The following is a 12,482-nucleotide window of genomic DNA, read 5'->3' on the forward strand; positions in this document are numbered from 1 at the left end:
GCCATTGGTGCTTGTGATGACCTTGACCGCGCGGCAGGTCACGCGGTGCCCGTGGGCAGTGCGGCCGGCAGTTACGGCTGATGGAGGTGCGGGTTACATCGGCCAGACTGCAGGAATGGTGGCGTGAAACTGAGTCGGACCGGAGCCATACCGTCTCGCAAGTCTTCATGTCTGACCACTTGGGTCCGCACCGGTGGTGTGTAGTCGTTTGTTTTGTGTTTATTCTGGGCGTTGTCGTTCGCAGCACGTGCGACAAAGCATCAAGCCGCACATCCGATCACAACTGCATTCAGTTGCATATAATTCTGCCATGTGGTGATCAATGTCTTGGATAAGCTGAAACAGGACAACGAGCGTGGGCGTATAACTCGATGCGTAGAAATGTCAAAAGGCCGTGACACTTGCCGATTTGGCGACGAGCCTGTTCGACAATGTCCAAGCGTTAGGCTGTTGGCAGTATCGCCTTGGTAATCGCCTTGTGGCTCGAAGAACATTTCCGGGTATTCGCCTCATTGGTGGACGTTCAACGGTGTAATCCGGGCTTTCATTGGTGGGTGACGTTTTATTTGACGCGTTTTACGCCGTGTTGTGATGTTTGTCGGACATAAGCTACTTAAAACCCACTTGGAGACCACATTTACCAGATTTGCTTGCCGATTTTTGTGTGAAAGGGATCTCATGTGCAATCTTAGCTTCCCATTCAGCTGATGACATTTGGTTGGCCATGACGTTGAGGTAAAAAATTACTTTTTAGAATGGGTGTCATCGCTGCCTTTTGCCACCAGCGATTCGTCCGCGCCTTCTTTCACGTGAAGCAACAATCACCATGCATGACGGTTGCGATAGTGTTGTGATTTTGTACATCGTAATTTTTGAGCAGTATTAACCCGCGCCCTGCTGGGGGGGGGGGGGTTTGAACACCCCCCTTGTGTTTTTTCGCGAATATCTCGGTACACCTTATCATACATCAATTCTACACATGTCGTGAAAATTTCAGACCAAGGTCATTCAAGGTCAGGTCACCAGGTCACTTGAAGTGACCTCACCTCATAAACAGTTTCAATGTCTGTCATAGCTACACCGAGTGACCGATCGCTTTGAAACTTTCAGCGATTGCTAAGAGCAATAGCATGTACAAAATGTATATCTCAGAATTTTGATATCGATGACCTAAGGTCAGGTCAATTTTGCGACCTCCCCGTTATAAGTCAATGGGAGAAAATTGAAATGCGTCTCTTTTGGACAAAAGACATTGTAAACACTCCCAAACACCGAATTACAAGTGTTTTAGACACACTGAACATGAAAATGGTGTCCGTGACCCTTGTTTATGACCTGAGGTCATCTTAGGTCACGAATGGTATCTAACAGTTTTTCGCAAATAACTTTTGATAGAGGCATGCTAGAGCGATGAAAACGCCTTAGATGTGTTCAGCTCGACGATACGGATCGACTGATATGCAACATGACCCTTTCCGGTCAGGTCATGACCTTGACCTGAGGTCAAATTTTCAAGTTGACCTTTCAAGGTCAACTTATAGTTCATTCGATGCGTCTTGACGAGAGGAACACAATGCCGGTAAAAGTAAGCTCGTACAAGGCTTGGGTCAAAAGTTATTGCAGAAAAACTGTTTCCGAAAAAATCGGCTATTTTTGCAGTTTTTGCCCCCTGCAGGCAAAACCGTTGACGTTAGGTCAAATCTGAGAGAATTACTCAGAAAGGGCTTTAATAGGGCTATCGAATGCGTTTTTCCGCGGCGCTGTAGCTCTATTGGTTCTCGAGTTATGCGTTGGCTTCTTGGAAATTTTCGACATTCGACCTGGAAATCGGCGAAATTTTGCCTTCAATGACCTCTGGTGACCTGACCTTTGACCTGACCAAAAAAATGACCGAAGTGATTTCGTCATTATTTTTGACGCTCTTTCGAACGCCGCCTTCCGCGTATCGCTACGTGGCCCAGGAGCCGAGTTACAAGGGTGTGTGTGTGTTCAAACACCCCCCCCCCCCCAGCAGGGCGTGGAAATCCAGGACCCCCAGCCGGGCGCGGGTTAACCAGCTCAGCATGCAGTGTTCAACATTTCTTTTAACCACCCTTAAACCACCCTTAAATCATGAGGCCTACGATTGCACCTTTAATTATGATGTGTATCTAAGTGCTCTGAATAATTTACCATCTCTATGAAGTTCTACCTAAAACTATGCAAGGACACGTTAAGGATTTAACGCTAATCTTCTGTTTGCAAGTTAAACACATTTCCGTATAGCTCCTGTAAAAATAACTTGATATTAATGATGAGTTGTGACTCAAGCGAAGGTCGAGGTCAACTAAAAATAGCTTATCGAATAGCTGTAGCATATCAGTTTGGCAGGTATAACCTTGGCCAATCTGTCCAAGTACCTGGTTGTTTACTTAGCGAGATTCTGATAAATGCACCGACTCTGCCTGGAATGCAATGGACCGTGGTTTGGCATCTCCAGACTTCGTTTTCTTTTTATGACCGACCAGTCAGTTATGCACGCTAAGTTTAGCACGATAGGGCCTGAGATATAAATAGAGGAAAACTTGCACAGTCACGGCGAGCTAAGATCAAACATGAGTTATTGACATTTGTGAGTCGTAGTCCTACAAAGTACACTTCTTGATTTATTTGACAATGCCATTTGTGGACTTTTAACAAAGCTTGGGTTTTGTAGTTTCTCGTAAGACAATGTGCTGAATGTGCTGCGGTGTGGAATGTATTGTAGTTCATGCCACGCCAGTCTTACAAACGATGCCTGTAGGAACCAATCACACGTGAAACTTTAGTGATCAGACTTGGGCCGACCAACTTCAGTTTTGTCATCAGGACGCGCTAACACTTTATTTGTTCTGCATGTTATATGTTTGACTACACTCATCACTCATCAGCCATGTACTTAAAGGGACCCTCCCACCTTCAAAAAAGTTAATGAATTGGCATGAAAGTGATGTCGCTCGGTTCAGAAAGAGCAAAAACGAATATCTACCAAATTTCATCGAAAAATATTCACCGGTTTTCAAGATATTAGACTTTTACTTTTGTTTACTTTTTGGGATCTCCGCTGTTCCTAGCGACTTTATTTGAAAGTGCGGCATTTGTTGCGCGCAAAGCAGCATATACCACCGCGTGCTACAAAACGTTTTAGTCAAACATTTAAAAATCGTTAGATATCTGCGCTGACATCACACATTCAGAGGGGTATTCCTATGCATTAGCCCCTCTGAATCAAAATGCTGCAATTTTGAAATTCAATATTTCCGATTTAAGGCATTTCTCGATGTTGTGAGTGCCGAAACCGGTAATTGTGAGCCAGGGACCCCATTTTGGCTATCTCAACTCAAATCTAATGTTAAGGTGGGAGGGTCCCTTTGATTGATCATAGAGTTGCTTCATAAACTGTTCCGATTTTTAACGGTCGGCTCTTTTCTGAATAATTCGTCTTGAACTATGGAAAATCCGGGACTGGTTTTCGTACCAGTCCCGTCACACTCGTTTTGGCTGAGGTAACGCGGCCATTAGTGGATGTAATCCGCTGGTGTTTCATATTATTGTCTCAGCCCCCGCGTCGTTTTCCGACACCATCAAATCATGTCGGCGCGGCGAATCGTGAACCTCGTTCCCATGTGTCACGTGGGCGTTACACAGACAATCCGCTCTGCGACGGTGCCGGCGGACACTCGCATCTTGATGTCTGGCGGACACTCGCATCTTGATGTCTGGCGGACACTCGCTGTATTGTCTGGCGGACACTCACATCTTTATGTCTGGCGGACACTCGCAGATGTCTGGCGGACACTCGCATCTTGATGTCTGGCGGACTCTAAATGGAATGTCTGGGTGGCACTCGCAGAGATGTCTGAGGAACATTTTCATTAATTTCTGGCCGACACTGGTCATGGTGGCATTTGGTGGACCCTCGGAGGTGTCTGGTGGACATCAAGGCTGGGTATGACCTCGTCAGCAGAACTCGCCAGTTTAGCGTGCCTGCCGAGTGATCAGCGCGTGGGATGAGGGCGGTGTAGCGTGCTCACCGGCGTGGTCAAACCTTGTACCACTGCCCTGCAACGTCTGAGACTCCGGGAGGGGGAGGGGGAGATTTCTAGATTCGCCAATGCCCCGGCACGTCACTCAGACGATTTGGACAGTGAGTCACTACACTCCAGGCCCGGCGGTCAGGTCAGAACCGGCGCTCCGCTCACTGCCAAATACAGCCGGCACCTACATCACTGTCGAGTTGGAGTGGAAGCCCCACTCTGGCTTCTCGGGAAAACTGGCTGTCCTGTTTGCCCCGGCTTCCTGGGCAGCCCCGATTGCCCCGACCGCCCTGACTGATAAACCTGAAGAACGCGGAGTGTCCCGACTGCCCTGGCCTCCCTGAATGCCCTGGTCTTGATTGCCCAGACTACCCGGCACCGTATTAGGAAGGACAGTTCGGGACTGCTGCTAAAGCCCTGGAACGGACGGATACCGCCTCAGTCTGTAACGCACACCTGAGCAGGCACAAACAAGGTCCCCGATCATATATTTGGAAATTATTGGAATGATATTATAACTTTATTTGGATAGAAACACTGGTTCGTGGAGTTTTTGAAATACCTGGCTTAATTCTGTTCGGATGTAAGTGGTTATGAGTATACACAGCTCAGGCTGTTTGCCAGTGCTTTCGTTAAAACTTTGTGTCTCTGTTTGCAGATACGTCCGCGCGTAAATCGCCTATGATGGAAATCAACTCTGCATTCACCCACCTGCCTCCGAAACGTAAGTGGAAATTAGTTTTTCTATATTTCATTAGTTTTATTTGTGTACCGATAGCTTATTAGTTTCATTTCTATCGCTGTTTGCCTACGGTTTGTTTTACCTTTTCGTAGACCCAGCGTTGTGCGTTTTCGCACGCCATAGATCACGCTCGTCTTCCCACGACACTATGTATCTATGTTTCGGTCCGCTGACTTCCCTTTATTTACAACTTATTGTAATGCTTAGCGACAGAGTGGCAGTATGCCGGACCTGATCCTGTCATCTACAAATCGAAACAACCGCGCGGAAATGGCCGCTTCTTCATAAGGCGTCAGCGCTCGGCACCGGCGCCATTGTCTCGCCATTAAATGTAATTTTCGTGCAACTCCCAGTGCCGATTATAATTGGACTTGATAAATGCGGCGAGGTAGACCTCGGACGGTGAATTGTGATAAACTGCCGGCCTCGCTGCTAACGCTTGCCATGATGGCCTGTGTCCGTTACGATGGCCGGAATGGGGACGGCGGCGGCAGCGGAAAGGAGTGACTTCACATTCCCACTCCACGCTCCACACTCCACACTCCCCACTCCACACTCTACACTCCCCAACGAGTTATGGTAATCAGAGATGGGACGGACCGCTTGGTGTGGCGGCGCTGACGACCTCCCTGCGTCGCGCCACCGCCGGAGCCGAGCCGGTCTAAAGGCGTGTGACTTTGCGGCGAGCCTATCGACACTCAGATCCTACCGTGGGAAGGCACTGGCGTGATGGTCACGCTGTGAGAAAACTTGACCGTTTAGTTGTAGCTTTTTCGCATGTTTGTTGTTCCCAAATAGACAAAGCTGTTGCATCAGCTTGTGTCTATGTCATGCTCGTTTTGTGAACTTTGCTTTACTCTTTGTTTTGATGCTTTGCGAGCCGGCCTGCTCGCCCCGTCCTCCCGTGCTGAGCTGAGCTGGTGAGGTACGGCCGGTTGGCCCGGTCACTGGCGGCAGTTCGCTGGCCTATCTGGCCGTCGCGAGTAGCTAGGCGGCGCCGAACTGGATTGTTGCGCAACGCACGGCCGCGGCCAATTTGGTGTTGTGGCCGTGAGTGGCGGAGTCCCCGGGGGCCGGATCGGCTGGCGGATTTGAGCTTTTGTCGGACCTGCCTGCTCTACCAGCCGGTTAAAAATAATCCGCTCCGGTGAATCACAAAATGCGTGCGAAGACTTTCAGACGGTTAGCAACACGATCATATAGAGGTTGCTGTTCGTCCTTTCTGCTGACTATGCTGGTCAGCGAATTTCTGATTATCGTGAGACGTGATTCGAATGTTTTCTTCCACTTGTGACAGCACATGACTAGAGCTAACTCAACATAGGCCTGGCTTGTCAGCCTAACGACGAGCCGCTCTGGTGCGATTTTATCTCCGTCTGACTGAGTAGCTAGTGGGAAGCTGTTTTTCTCCTCTGGCAAGGAAGTAGATTTGAGGTCAAGTAGCCTTAAATTGACTGACTTGTGCGAGCTATTTTTGCTCTTCTAAGTTCTAACTGTTCATCTTTCCTCCCTCAACCTCCTTTTTGGATTTATTCTTATATCGACTCAGATGAAGTCCCTGATAGCTTCGCGTTGGCGTTAGGAATTCGGGAACAGCGAACAGCCGACCATGGGGAGCTATACGTCTCAAATGGAGCGGTTGTCGGTTGATGTATCTGAGGAGACTGCGACCCGCTGGGTCTCGAGATCATACAGATGGCACGGATCTAACCGCTTCTGTCCCGCCATTGAACGTGTGTCGCTGGCATTGGATCGATCGGAGAAGTAAAACGTTTTCTTTCGGAGATCTGACAGGCACGTTAAAGCTGGTCCATCGTAAGTTCATCTGCTTGGGTTGTCTAAGGTTTAAGTGATAGCGGAGAAGTTTGGCTGTTTTAGATGACGCTCGAACTTCTTGAAACCAGCTACAGCGACTTAGTGAAAAAGAAGATCTTGTGCTGAGTCGTATCACGTAGAGATGCTCGAAGAGGCTTGTTAGCAAAATAATAACGTTAGTTCAATGTTTGTTTCAATGCCAGGAAAGTTGAACCCATAGGTGCAGTCACTGACATCTTCTTTAGTGATTCCCAGCACTGTTAATGCATCGCCAACCAAATGTAACTGATATTCGGGACTAGCGATGTCAAATTTTTAAAATTCTTACAGCGGTTTCAGAAACCACATGAGCTTTCGTAGTGTTGATTGATGAGCGTTGTCACTAGTAAACAAGCAAAGACAATAGCAATTGTTACACTTATTCGCAAACGTTTTTCTAAAGTTGGTCACTGTGTCATTATTCTTCCCGCTGTTAATGCCTAGTTTCTCGTCAGTGATGCCTTTTGTGTTGTGGTCACTAATTTATCATGTTCGTTAGCAATGGCTGGTTTGAGAGCGTTGTTTGCTCGTAGAACAACACCTGAAAAGTTTCCGGTTCGTGCTGTCAACGACAGGTAACAATACGAACCATTGCCTTTTTGTGATTGGTGCTGTTACCAACCGGTAACAGTGCGGACTGGTATCCTTCCGTGAGTTCCGTTAGTAAATGCCGAATGGTTGGTGCCCGATGGACCGTGGGCGCTGCCTGGTGCTGGTGTCCATAACTTATGCCTTTCTGATGATGGTGTCAGAAACGGTTTCACTATCTATCTATCGCCTCCCTGATGATTGGCCAGCGTCCAACGGTTTTCTGGCATCTGATTGATAACTCCTCTATACCCACTTGTATTCGACCGATGTCGACCGTTACCTCACTCATAACCCACGGATCCCATCCCGATTCCCGACTAAGCTCCGATCGTTCTCCGCCCCTCCTGTTTCAGCTGAGGTGGACACCCACGGATCCCTGACCAAATCCTGGCCATTTTTCGTCCCCGTGTTTCAGCTGAGGTGACCATCCACTGATCCCACTCCAACCAAGCTCTGACCGTTCTCTTCCCCGTGTTTCAGCTGAGGTGAACAGCGGCTCGCCAACGCTGGTTCGCTCCACCGACTCCAACAACATGGCCAATGCGTGGCACGACGCCTCGCGACACGACGCATTCCAGCAGCAGCTACTGCAGGTGAGTCGGCGCCCGACTGCGCCCTCCTCTGGGATGGGAGTGTGTCCCCTCCTGGGTCCTGCTGGCACCGACCGCGCCCTCCTCCGGACGGAGTGTGTTCCCTCCTGGGGTCCTGCTGGGACCGACCGCGCCCTCCTCCCGGACGGAGTGTGTGTGTGTGTGTCCCCTCCTGTGGTCCTGCTGGGACCGACCGCGCCCTCCTCCGGACGGAGTGTGTTCCCTCCTGGGGTCCTGCTGGGACCGACCGCGCCCTCCTCCCGGACGGAGTGTGTGTGTGTGTGTCCCCTCCTGTGGTCCTGCTGGGACCGACCGCGCCCTCCTCCGGGCGGAGTGTGTGTGTGTGTGTCCCCTCCTGGGGTCCTGCTGGGACCGACCGCGCCCTCCTCCCGGACGGAGTGTGTGTGTGTGTGTGTGTGTCCCCTCCTGTGGTCCTGCTGGGACCGACCGCGCCCTCCTCCGGGCGGAGTGTGTGTATGTGTGTCCCCTCCTGTGGTCCTGCTGGGACCGACCGCGCCCTCCTCCGGACGGAGTGTGTTCCCTCCTGTGGTCCTGCTGGGACCGACCGCGCCCTCCTCCGGACGGAGTGTGTGTATGTCCCTTCTTGGGGTCGAGCGCCCCTCCTTCCCGGCCACGCGTCTCGTGGCCGACCGCGCGTCGCGTCACTTTTGGCCAACCGCCGACCGGTCTCGGTCGCGGACTTTGGGACTTTGCTGTAGGAAATGTTGGCCTATAAGGAATCTTGGTAGGGGTGATTGTGTGGAAACTTAGCAGGGCTGTTATGATGATGTGCTTATGAATTACGATTGGCTACTGCGGCGATGTTTGACGAAGTTTCACGATAGAAGACTGAAAAGCAAATGGTTGAGATGTTGTCGTAGTGAGTTGAGATCTGTCGGGGACTGCAACATTGCCTGGTAGATGCGCTGTAAACTGAACTGCGCGGTTGCATTATGCATCTGGTACTTTTTGCTCGGAATGTTTACGTTTACCGTTTGCGAGTGGTCGCCATCGTTTACTGGATGTGTTCAGTAGCCCCGACCAATGACGTGGGCGATGCTGCTATCAGTCCTCAGAGGTTCAACGTGTTCTATTGCACCGCTCTCTCCAGAGTATCACCCCGACGCTTCGGCCCAATCAGTTCTATCAATCAAAATGTTTCACAGCTAGAAAGGCACTCATGTGCCCTATGCAACGCCATTCCTGCTCTGCAATTTCTGAAAGGATTTCTGTGTAACGAACGACTTTCTCACCCGAACTGCTTCTCAATCACAGAACAGGTCCAACGAACCCCAAAATGAATGTCATTTCACCCTGCCCTCAGCACTTGACACTTTGCCCTCCCTGAGTCATCCCCCTTTTCCTGCTCAATAGGCCGTCCCACGGCCATCCAGTGCTGCTGTTGCCAGCTAGGTTTATGTACTTATCTTCACCTACGCCCGGACGACTCGCCGCCGTGTCTCTGCCGAGAACTCGGTGTATCTCGGAAGGGAGGATGTTGCGGTCTGCTCCCAGCTGCTTGGAAGCAGATAGGGCTTCTGACGAGGCTGGAGCTACGAAGGAAAAACTGTTGACAGATGTTATAAACCTGAAGTGTTTGAAGTCATACATTGAAGATGAGCTGATTTTGATAGTGCCAGACTTTTTATTTGTTAGAACCTTGTTGAAATCCAGCTACGGGATTGTTGAACTCGTAAGTCACTAGCTCGGTTAGTGAATGAAGTGATCGTTATAACGAAAGCAACCACAATCGATGGTATCAGGCCGTGGGGATAGGAGATGTAGTTCATTTCCGCTTTGCTACCCATCCGGGTGCGTGTGCACAGATAGCCCAACACTGAGTGGGGATGCGTCGGTTATCATTGAGTCGATCTTCTGCTCCTACTGCGTGCGTCTGTGGTCTTGCACCATATCCTGCTCTACAGTGTGTGCCTCACCTTGTGTCTAATAAAGTGCTCCTGTAATGTTCACATTCACTCTATCATACGGCGCGCTCCTACGATTCGCTCTTACGACGTGCTCCCACAATGTTTCCTACTGTTTTCCCTAGTGAGACAGCCCCACAGCATGTCCCACATGCCGTCCGCTGTGTACGTTCTATCCCGTCCACACCGCGCTGGTCGCTTCCACGGCTCTCCGTACGGCCTCGCCACCACGGTTGGCTGAGAGCCGGGCGTGGTTGGACATCCGAGCCGGACACACCGGATGTTACGGTGTGCTGCTCTCCGATACTGGTGTGTCTGGGGCGGCCAGACGCCCGCACCGCGACTCCCGACGGTACCGCGCCCGCTGACGCAACGGTGGGACGCTCGGTGAGCGGGTAACGGCTCTGCGGCCGCGCGAGCTGCTACTGAAAGATCCGCTGGGTGTGGGAGACCGAGGGGCTGGTCTTGGTGAATGACACGGCGGGAAATGATAAGGGGATGTGTGGGCAGAGTGATACGGGGAGCTTGGAACTGTGTTGTGCTATGGGTTTTTCGCCGAGTGAGGCAATTGCGAGCTGATTGTTTGTGATGATTGCGGCTAGTGTGAGGATTACTGGTAGGATTGGTGAAAATGATAAGGAGTGGTGTGAACCTATCGTCATTCTGATTGTGAAGGAGGTGATATGGTAATTGGAATGTGAGGAGTGTTCATATCAAGACGATTTGCAGACCGGAAAAACCTGATGCAAGTGTAGTGTAGGACTGCATCGTGGAGGTCTGTTTTACGTAGATCATAGCGTCACATATTGCATGTGTTGCCACCCCTGTATTGCGCAGATTGCAAATGTCGCGACAATTCTGTTTTACTCCCGGGAATGTTTCTAATAATCTCGACTTTTTCCGACTCTTCCCTTTTGCAAAATAGCTGCGTTTTCTCATTGGTACTGCATGCGTTCCACCTTATATAAGCCGGTCGTAATTTATTTACGTCGGTGTAAGTGGGTGTGCGTGGGCGTTTAAAGCCGGCCGGCTTCTCGTCTGTCTGAGCCTGATCCGATTACCATGGGATGGCCCGCTGGGGAGACATGTTGGCCGCGACTGACGGGCGGCGGTCGGCGCCGGCGGCCCGGTACGAGTGCTGCGCGGTGGGCTGGGTGGGTGGCAGAGTACGGAAGGGCTGGGAACACTTCCGCGACCGGTTAGGCTGGCCCGAAGATAGATACATGGATAGAGTCACGGATGGACGACGGCTGACGCTGGCCGGCGGTTAACTGACGTGATATGTGAATAGCGGATGGCCACAGACTGCGTAGTTAGGACATACATAGGTTGTGCAGTGTGCAGTCTGCATTATTCCTGGGTTGCATATTAGTCGGTATTCTGGTACTCTCATACCAGAGCTGTGATGTAAGCTCGTTGTCATGCCTGAATGTTTTTTTTTTTAAGTGAGCGCTTGGGTGATCTGGTAGCGATCATTTGTCATTGTTTTTTTTTTTTCACAACCTTTCGGTAACGCTTGCGTTTTGCATGTCAGAATTTAGGTGAAGATGTCAGCCATGCACTCACATTTGCTCAGCACTGCTTCCAAAACGGACAACCGTTCGCTGCTCTCATAACTCGCTCTGCCTTCCCGCTATCGACCAGGAAAGGAGCCACAGTGATTTGGTTAGGACTGGCCCTCAGCTGAAAGACGCTCTTACACCCACTGAGACCCCACGCGCCTCCTGGAACCATCTAACTCCAAGGCGGATGTCTGTGCTCCTACGCATGGTGCAGACTGTTTCAGTCAGTACTTGTATCGCGTGCGCTCTATTCTATCATCAACTGTCGCGTCCCAGTGGCCCGAGTCGTCTCTGGTTGCTTGTATAGCCTGTCGCACAGGACAATTTGTCATCGTCGTTAGTGTTAAGTGCCTATAGCAGTCTGTAATGGAATGCTTCAACATGATGCTGACGACAAAAAAAAAAAGATGGACTATGTAATAATTAGCGACGTGAAAGGAGTCTCGGATGTGCGGTCCTCGGAATTTCGGCTGGTATGTGTCCGGCTGGGTTTGCGGCAGCTCATTTGTAATTCAGAGCCGACTGCTCGAGGTCGTGTGGCTGTTGCCACGCGACGTTCTCTATGGCTGGTTTATGTGTATGCCTTGTTGTGCCGTCCGGCAGACATGCATCGCAACGTAATAAATGATGTCTTTGCGAAGTTTCTTGTGGACTTCGTCGGATGCTTTTGCTGGGGCGTGCGATAACTGGGTGCATGGCTGCGTGCGATATTTTGGTGTATGGCCGCGTGCGGTTACTGGGTGTACGGCCGCGTGCAATAACTAGGTGTCCTACCGCGTGCTATTACTGGGTGTCCGACCGCGTGCAATGACTGAGTGTCCGCGTGTCCGGCCGTGCGTCGGTCGACGTCTGACCCCGCACCCCGCGGCTCGATGTCCTCCGTGTGTGACGCCTGGCCTCTCTCTGCCAGATGGGATCCGTTAACAAAGCGATGCCCGAAGAGATGCTGCGGGTGAGTGCACCGTCGTTTGCCGTTTGCCGTTTGCCGTGCTGTGGCTGTGAGCGGGCCAAAAGGCGATAGGGAAACTTGCTGCCAAATCTCTAAACCGCACTGTTCGATGGCGAAACACTGCGTTTGTCAGAAGTTCTTGATGATCGCATCTCCGAGGCTATCGCAGAAAATGTCTGCGTATTTCTATAGCTGATGTGGATCTGAGAGCAAG

At 50.7% G+C, this 12,482-nt stretch overlaps 1 protein-coding gene across 8 annotated transcripts in view; it reads left to right on the forward strand.

Annotated features, from left to right (window-relative positions):
- Positions 1–12,482, forward strand: part of LOC122392176 (histone deacetylase 4-like) — a 107,073-nt gene that overhangs the window by 23,160 nt on the left and 71,431 nt on the right. For 6 of the 8 annotated variants that reach the window (XM_043386771.1, XM_043386774.1, XM_043386772.1 and 3 more), the window contains 3 exons: positions 4,714–4,779; positions 7,723–7,835; positions 12,230–12,271. In XM_043386771.1, coding sequence (XP_043242706.1) covers positions 4,714–4,779; positions 7,723–7,835; positions 12,230–12,271 — 221 coding nt within the window. The remainder of the gene's footprint in view (positions 1–4,713; positions 4,780–7,722; positions 7,836–12,229; positions 12,272–12,482) is intronic. The other 2 variants (XM_043386773.1, XM_043386777.1) reach the window with 1 other exon arrangement.

Source organism: Amphibalanus amphitrite, unplaced genomic scaffold (assembly GCF_019059575.1).
Source record: "Amphibalanus amphitrite isolate SeventyFive unplaced genomic scaffold, NRLGWU_Aamphi_draft 000473F_arrow, whole genome shotgun sequence".
Lineage (NCBI taxonomy): Eukaryota > Metazoa > Arthropoda > Thecostraca > Balanomorpha > Balanidae > Amphibalanus > Amphibalanus amphitrite.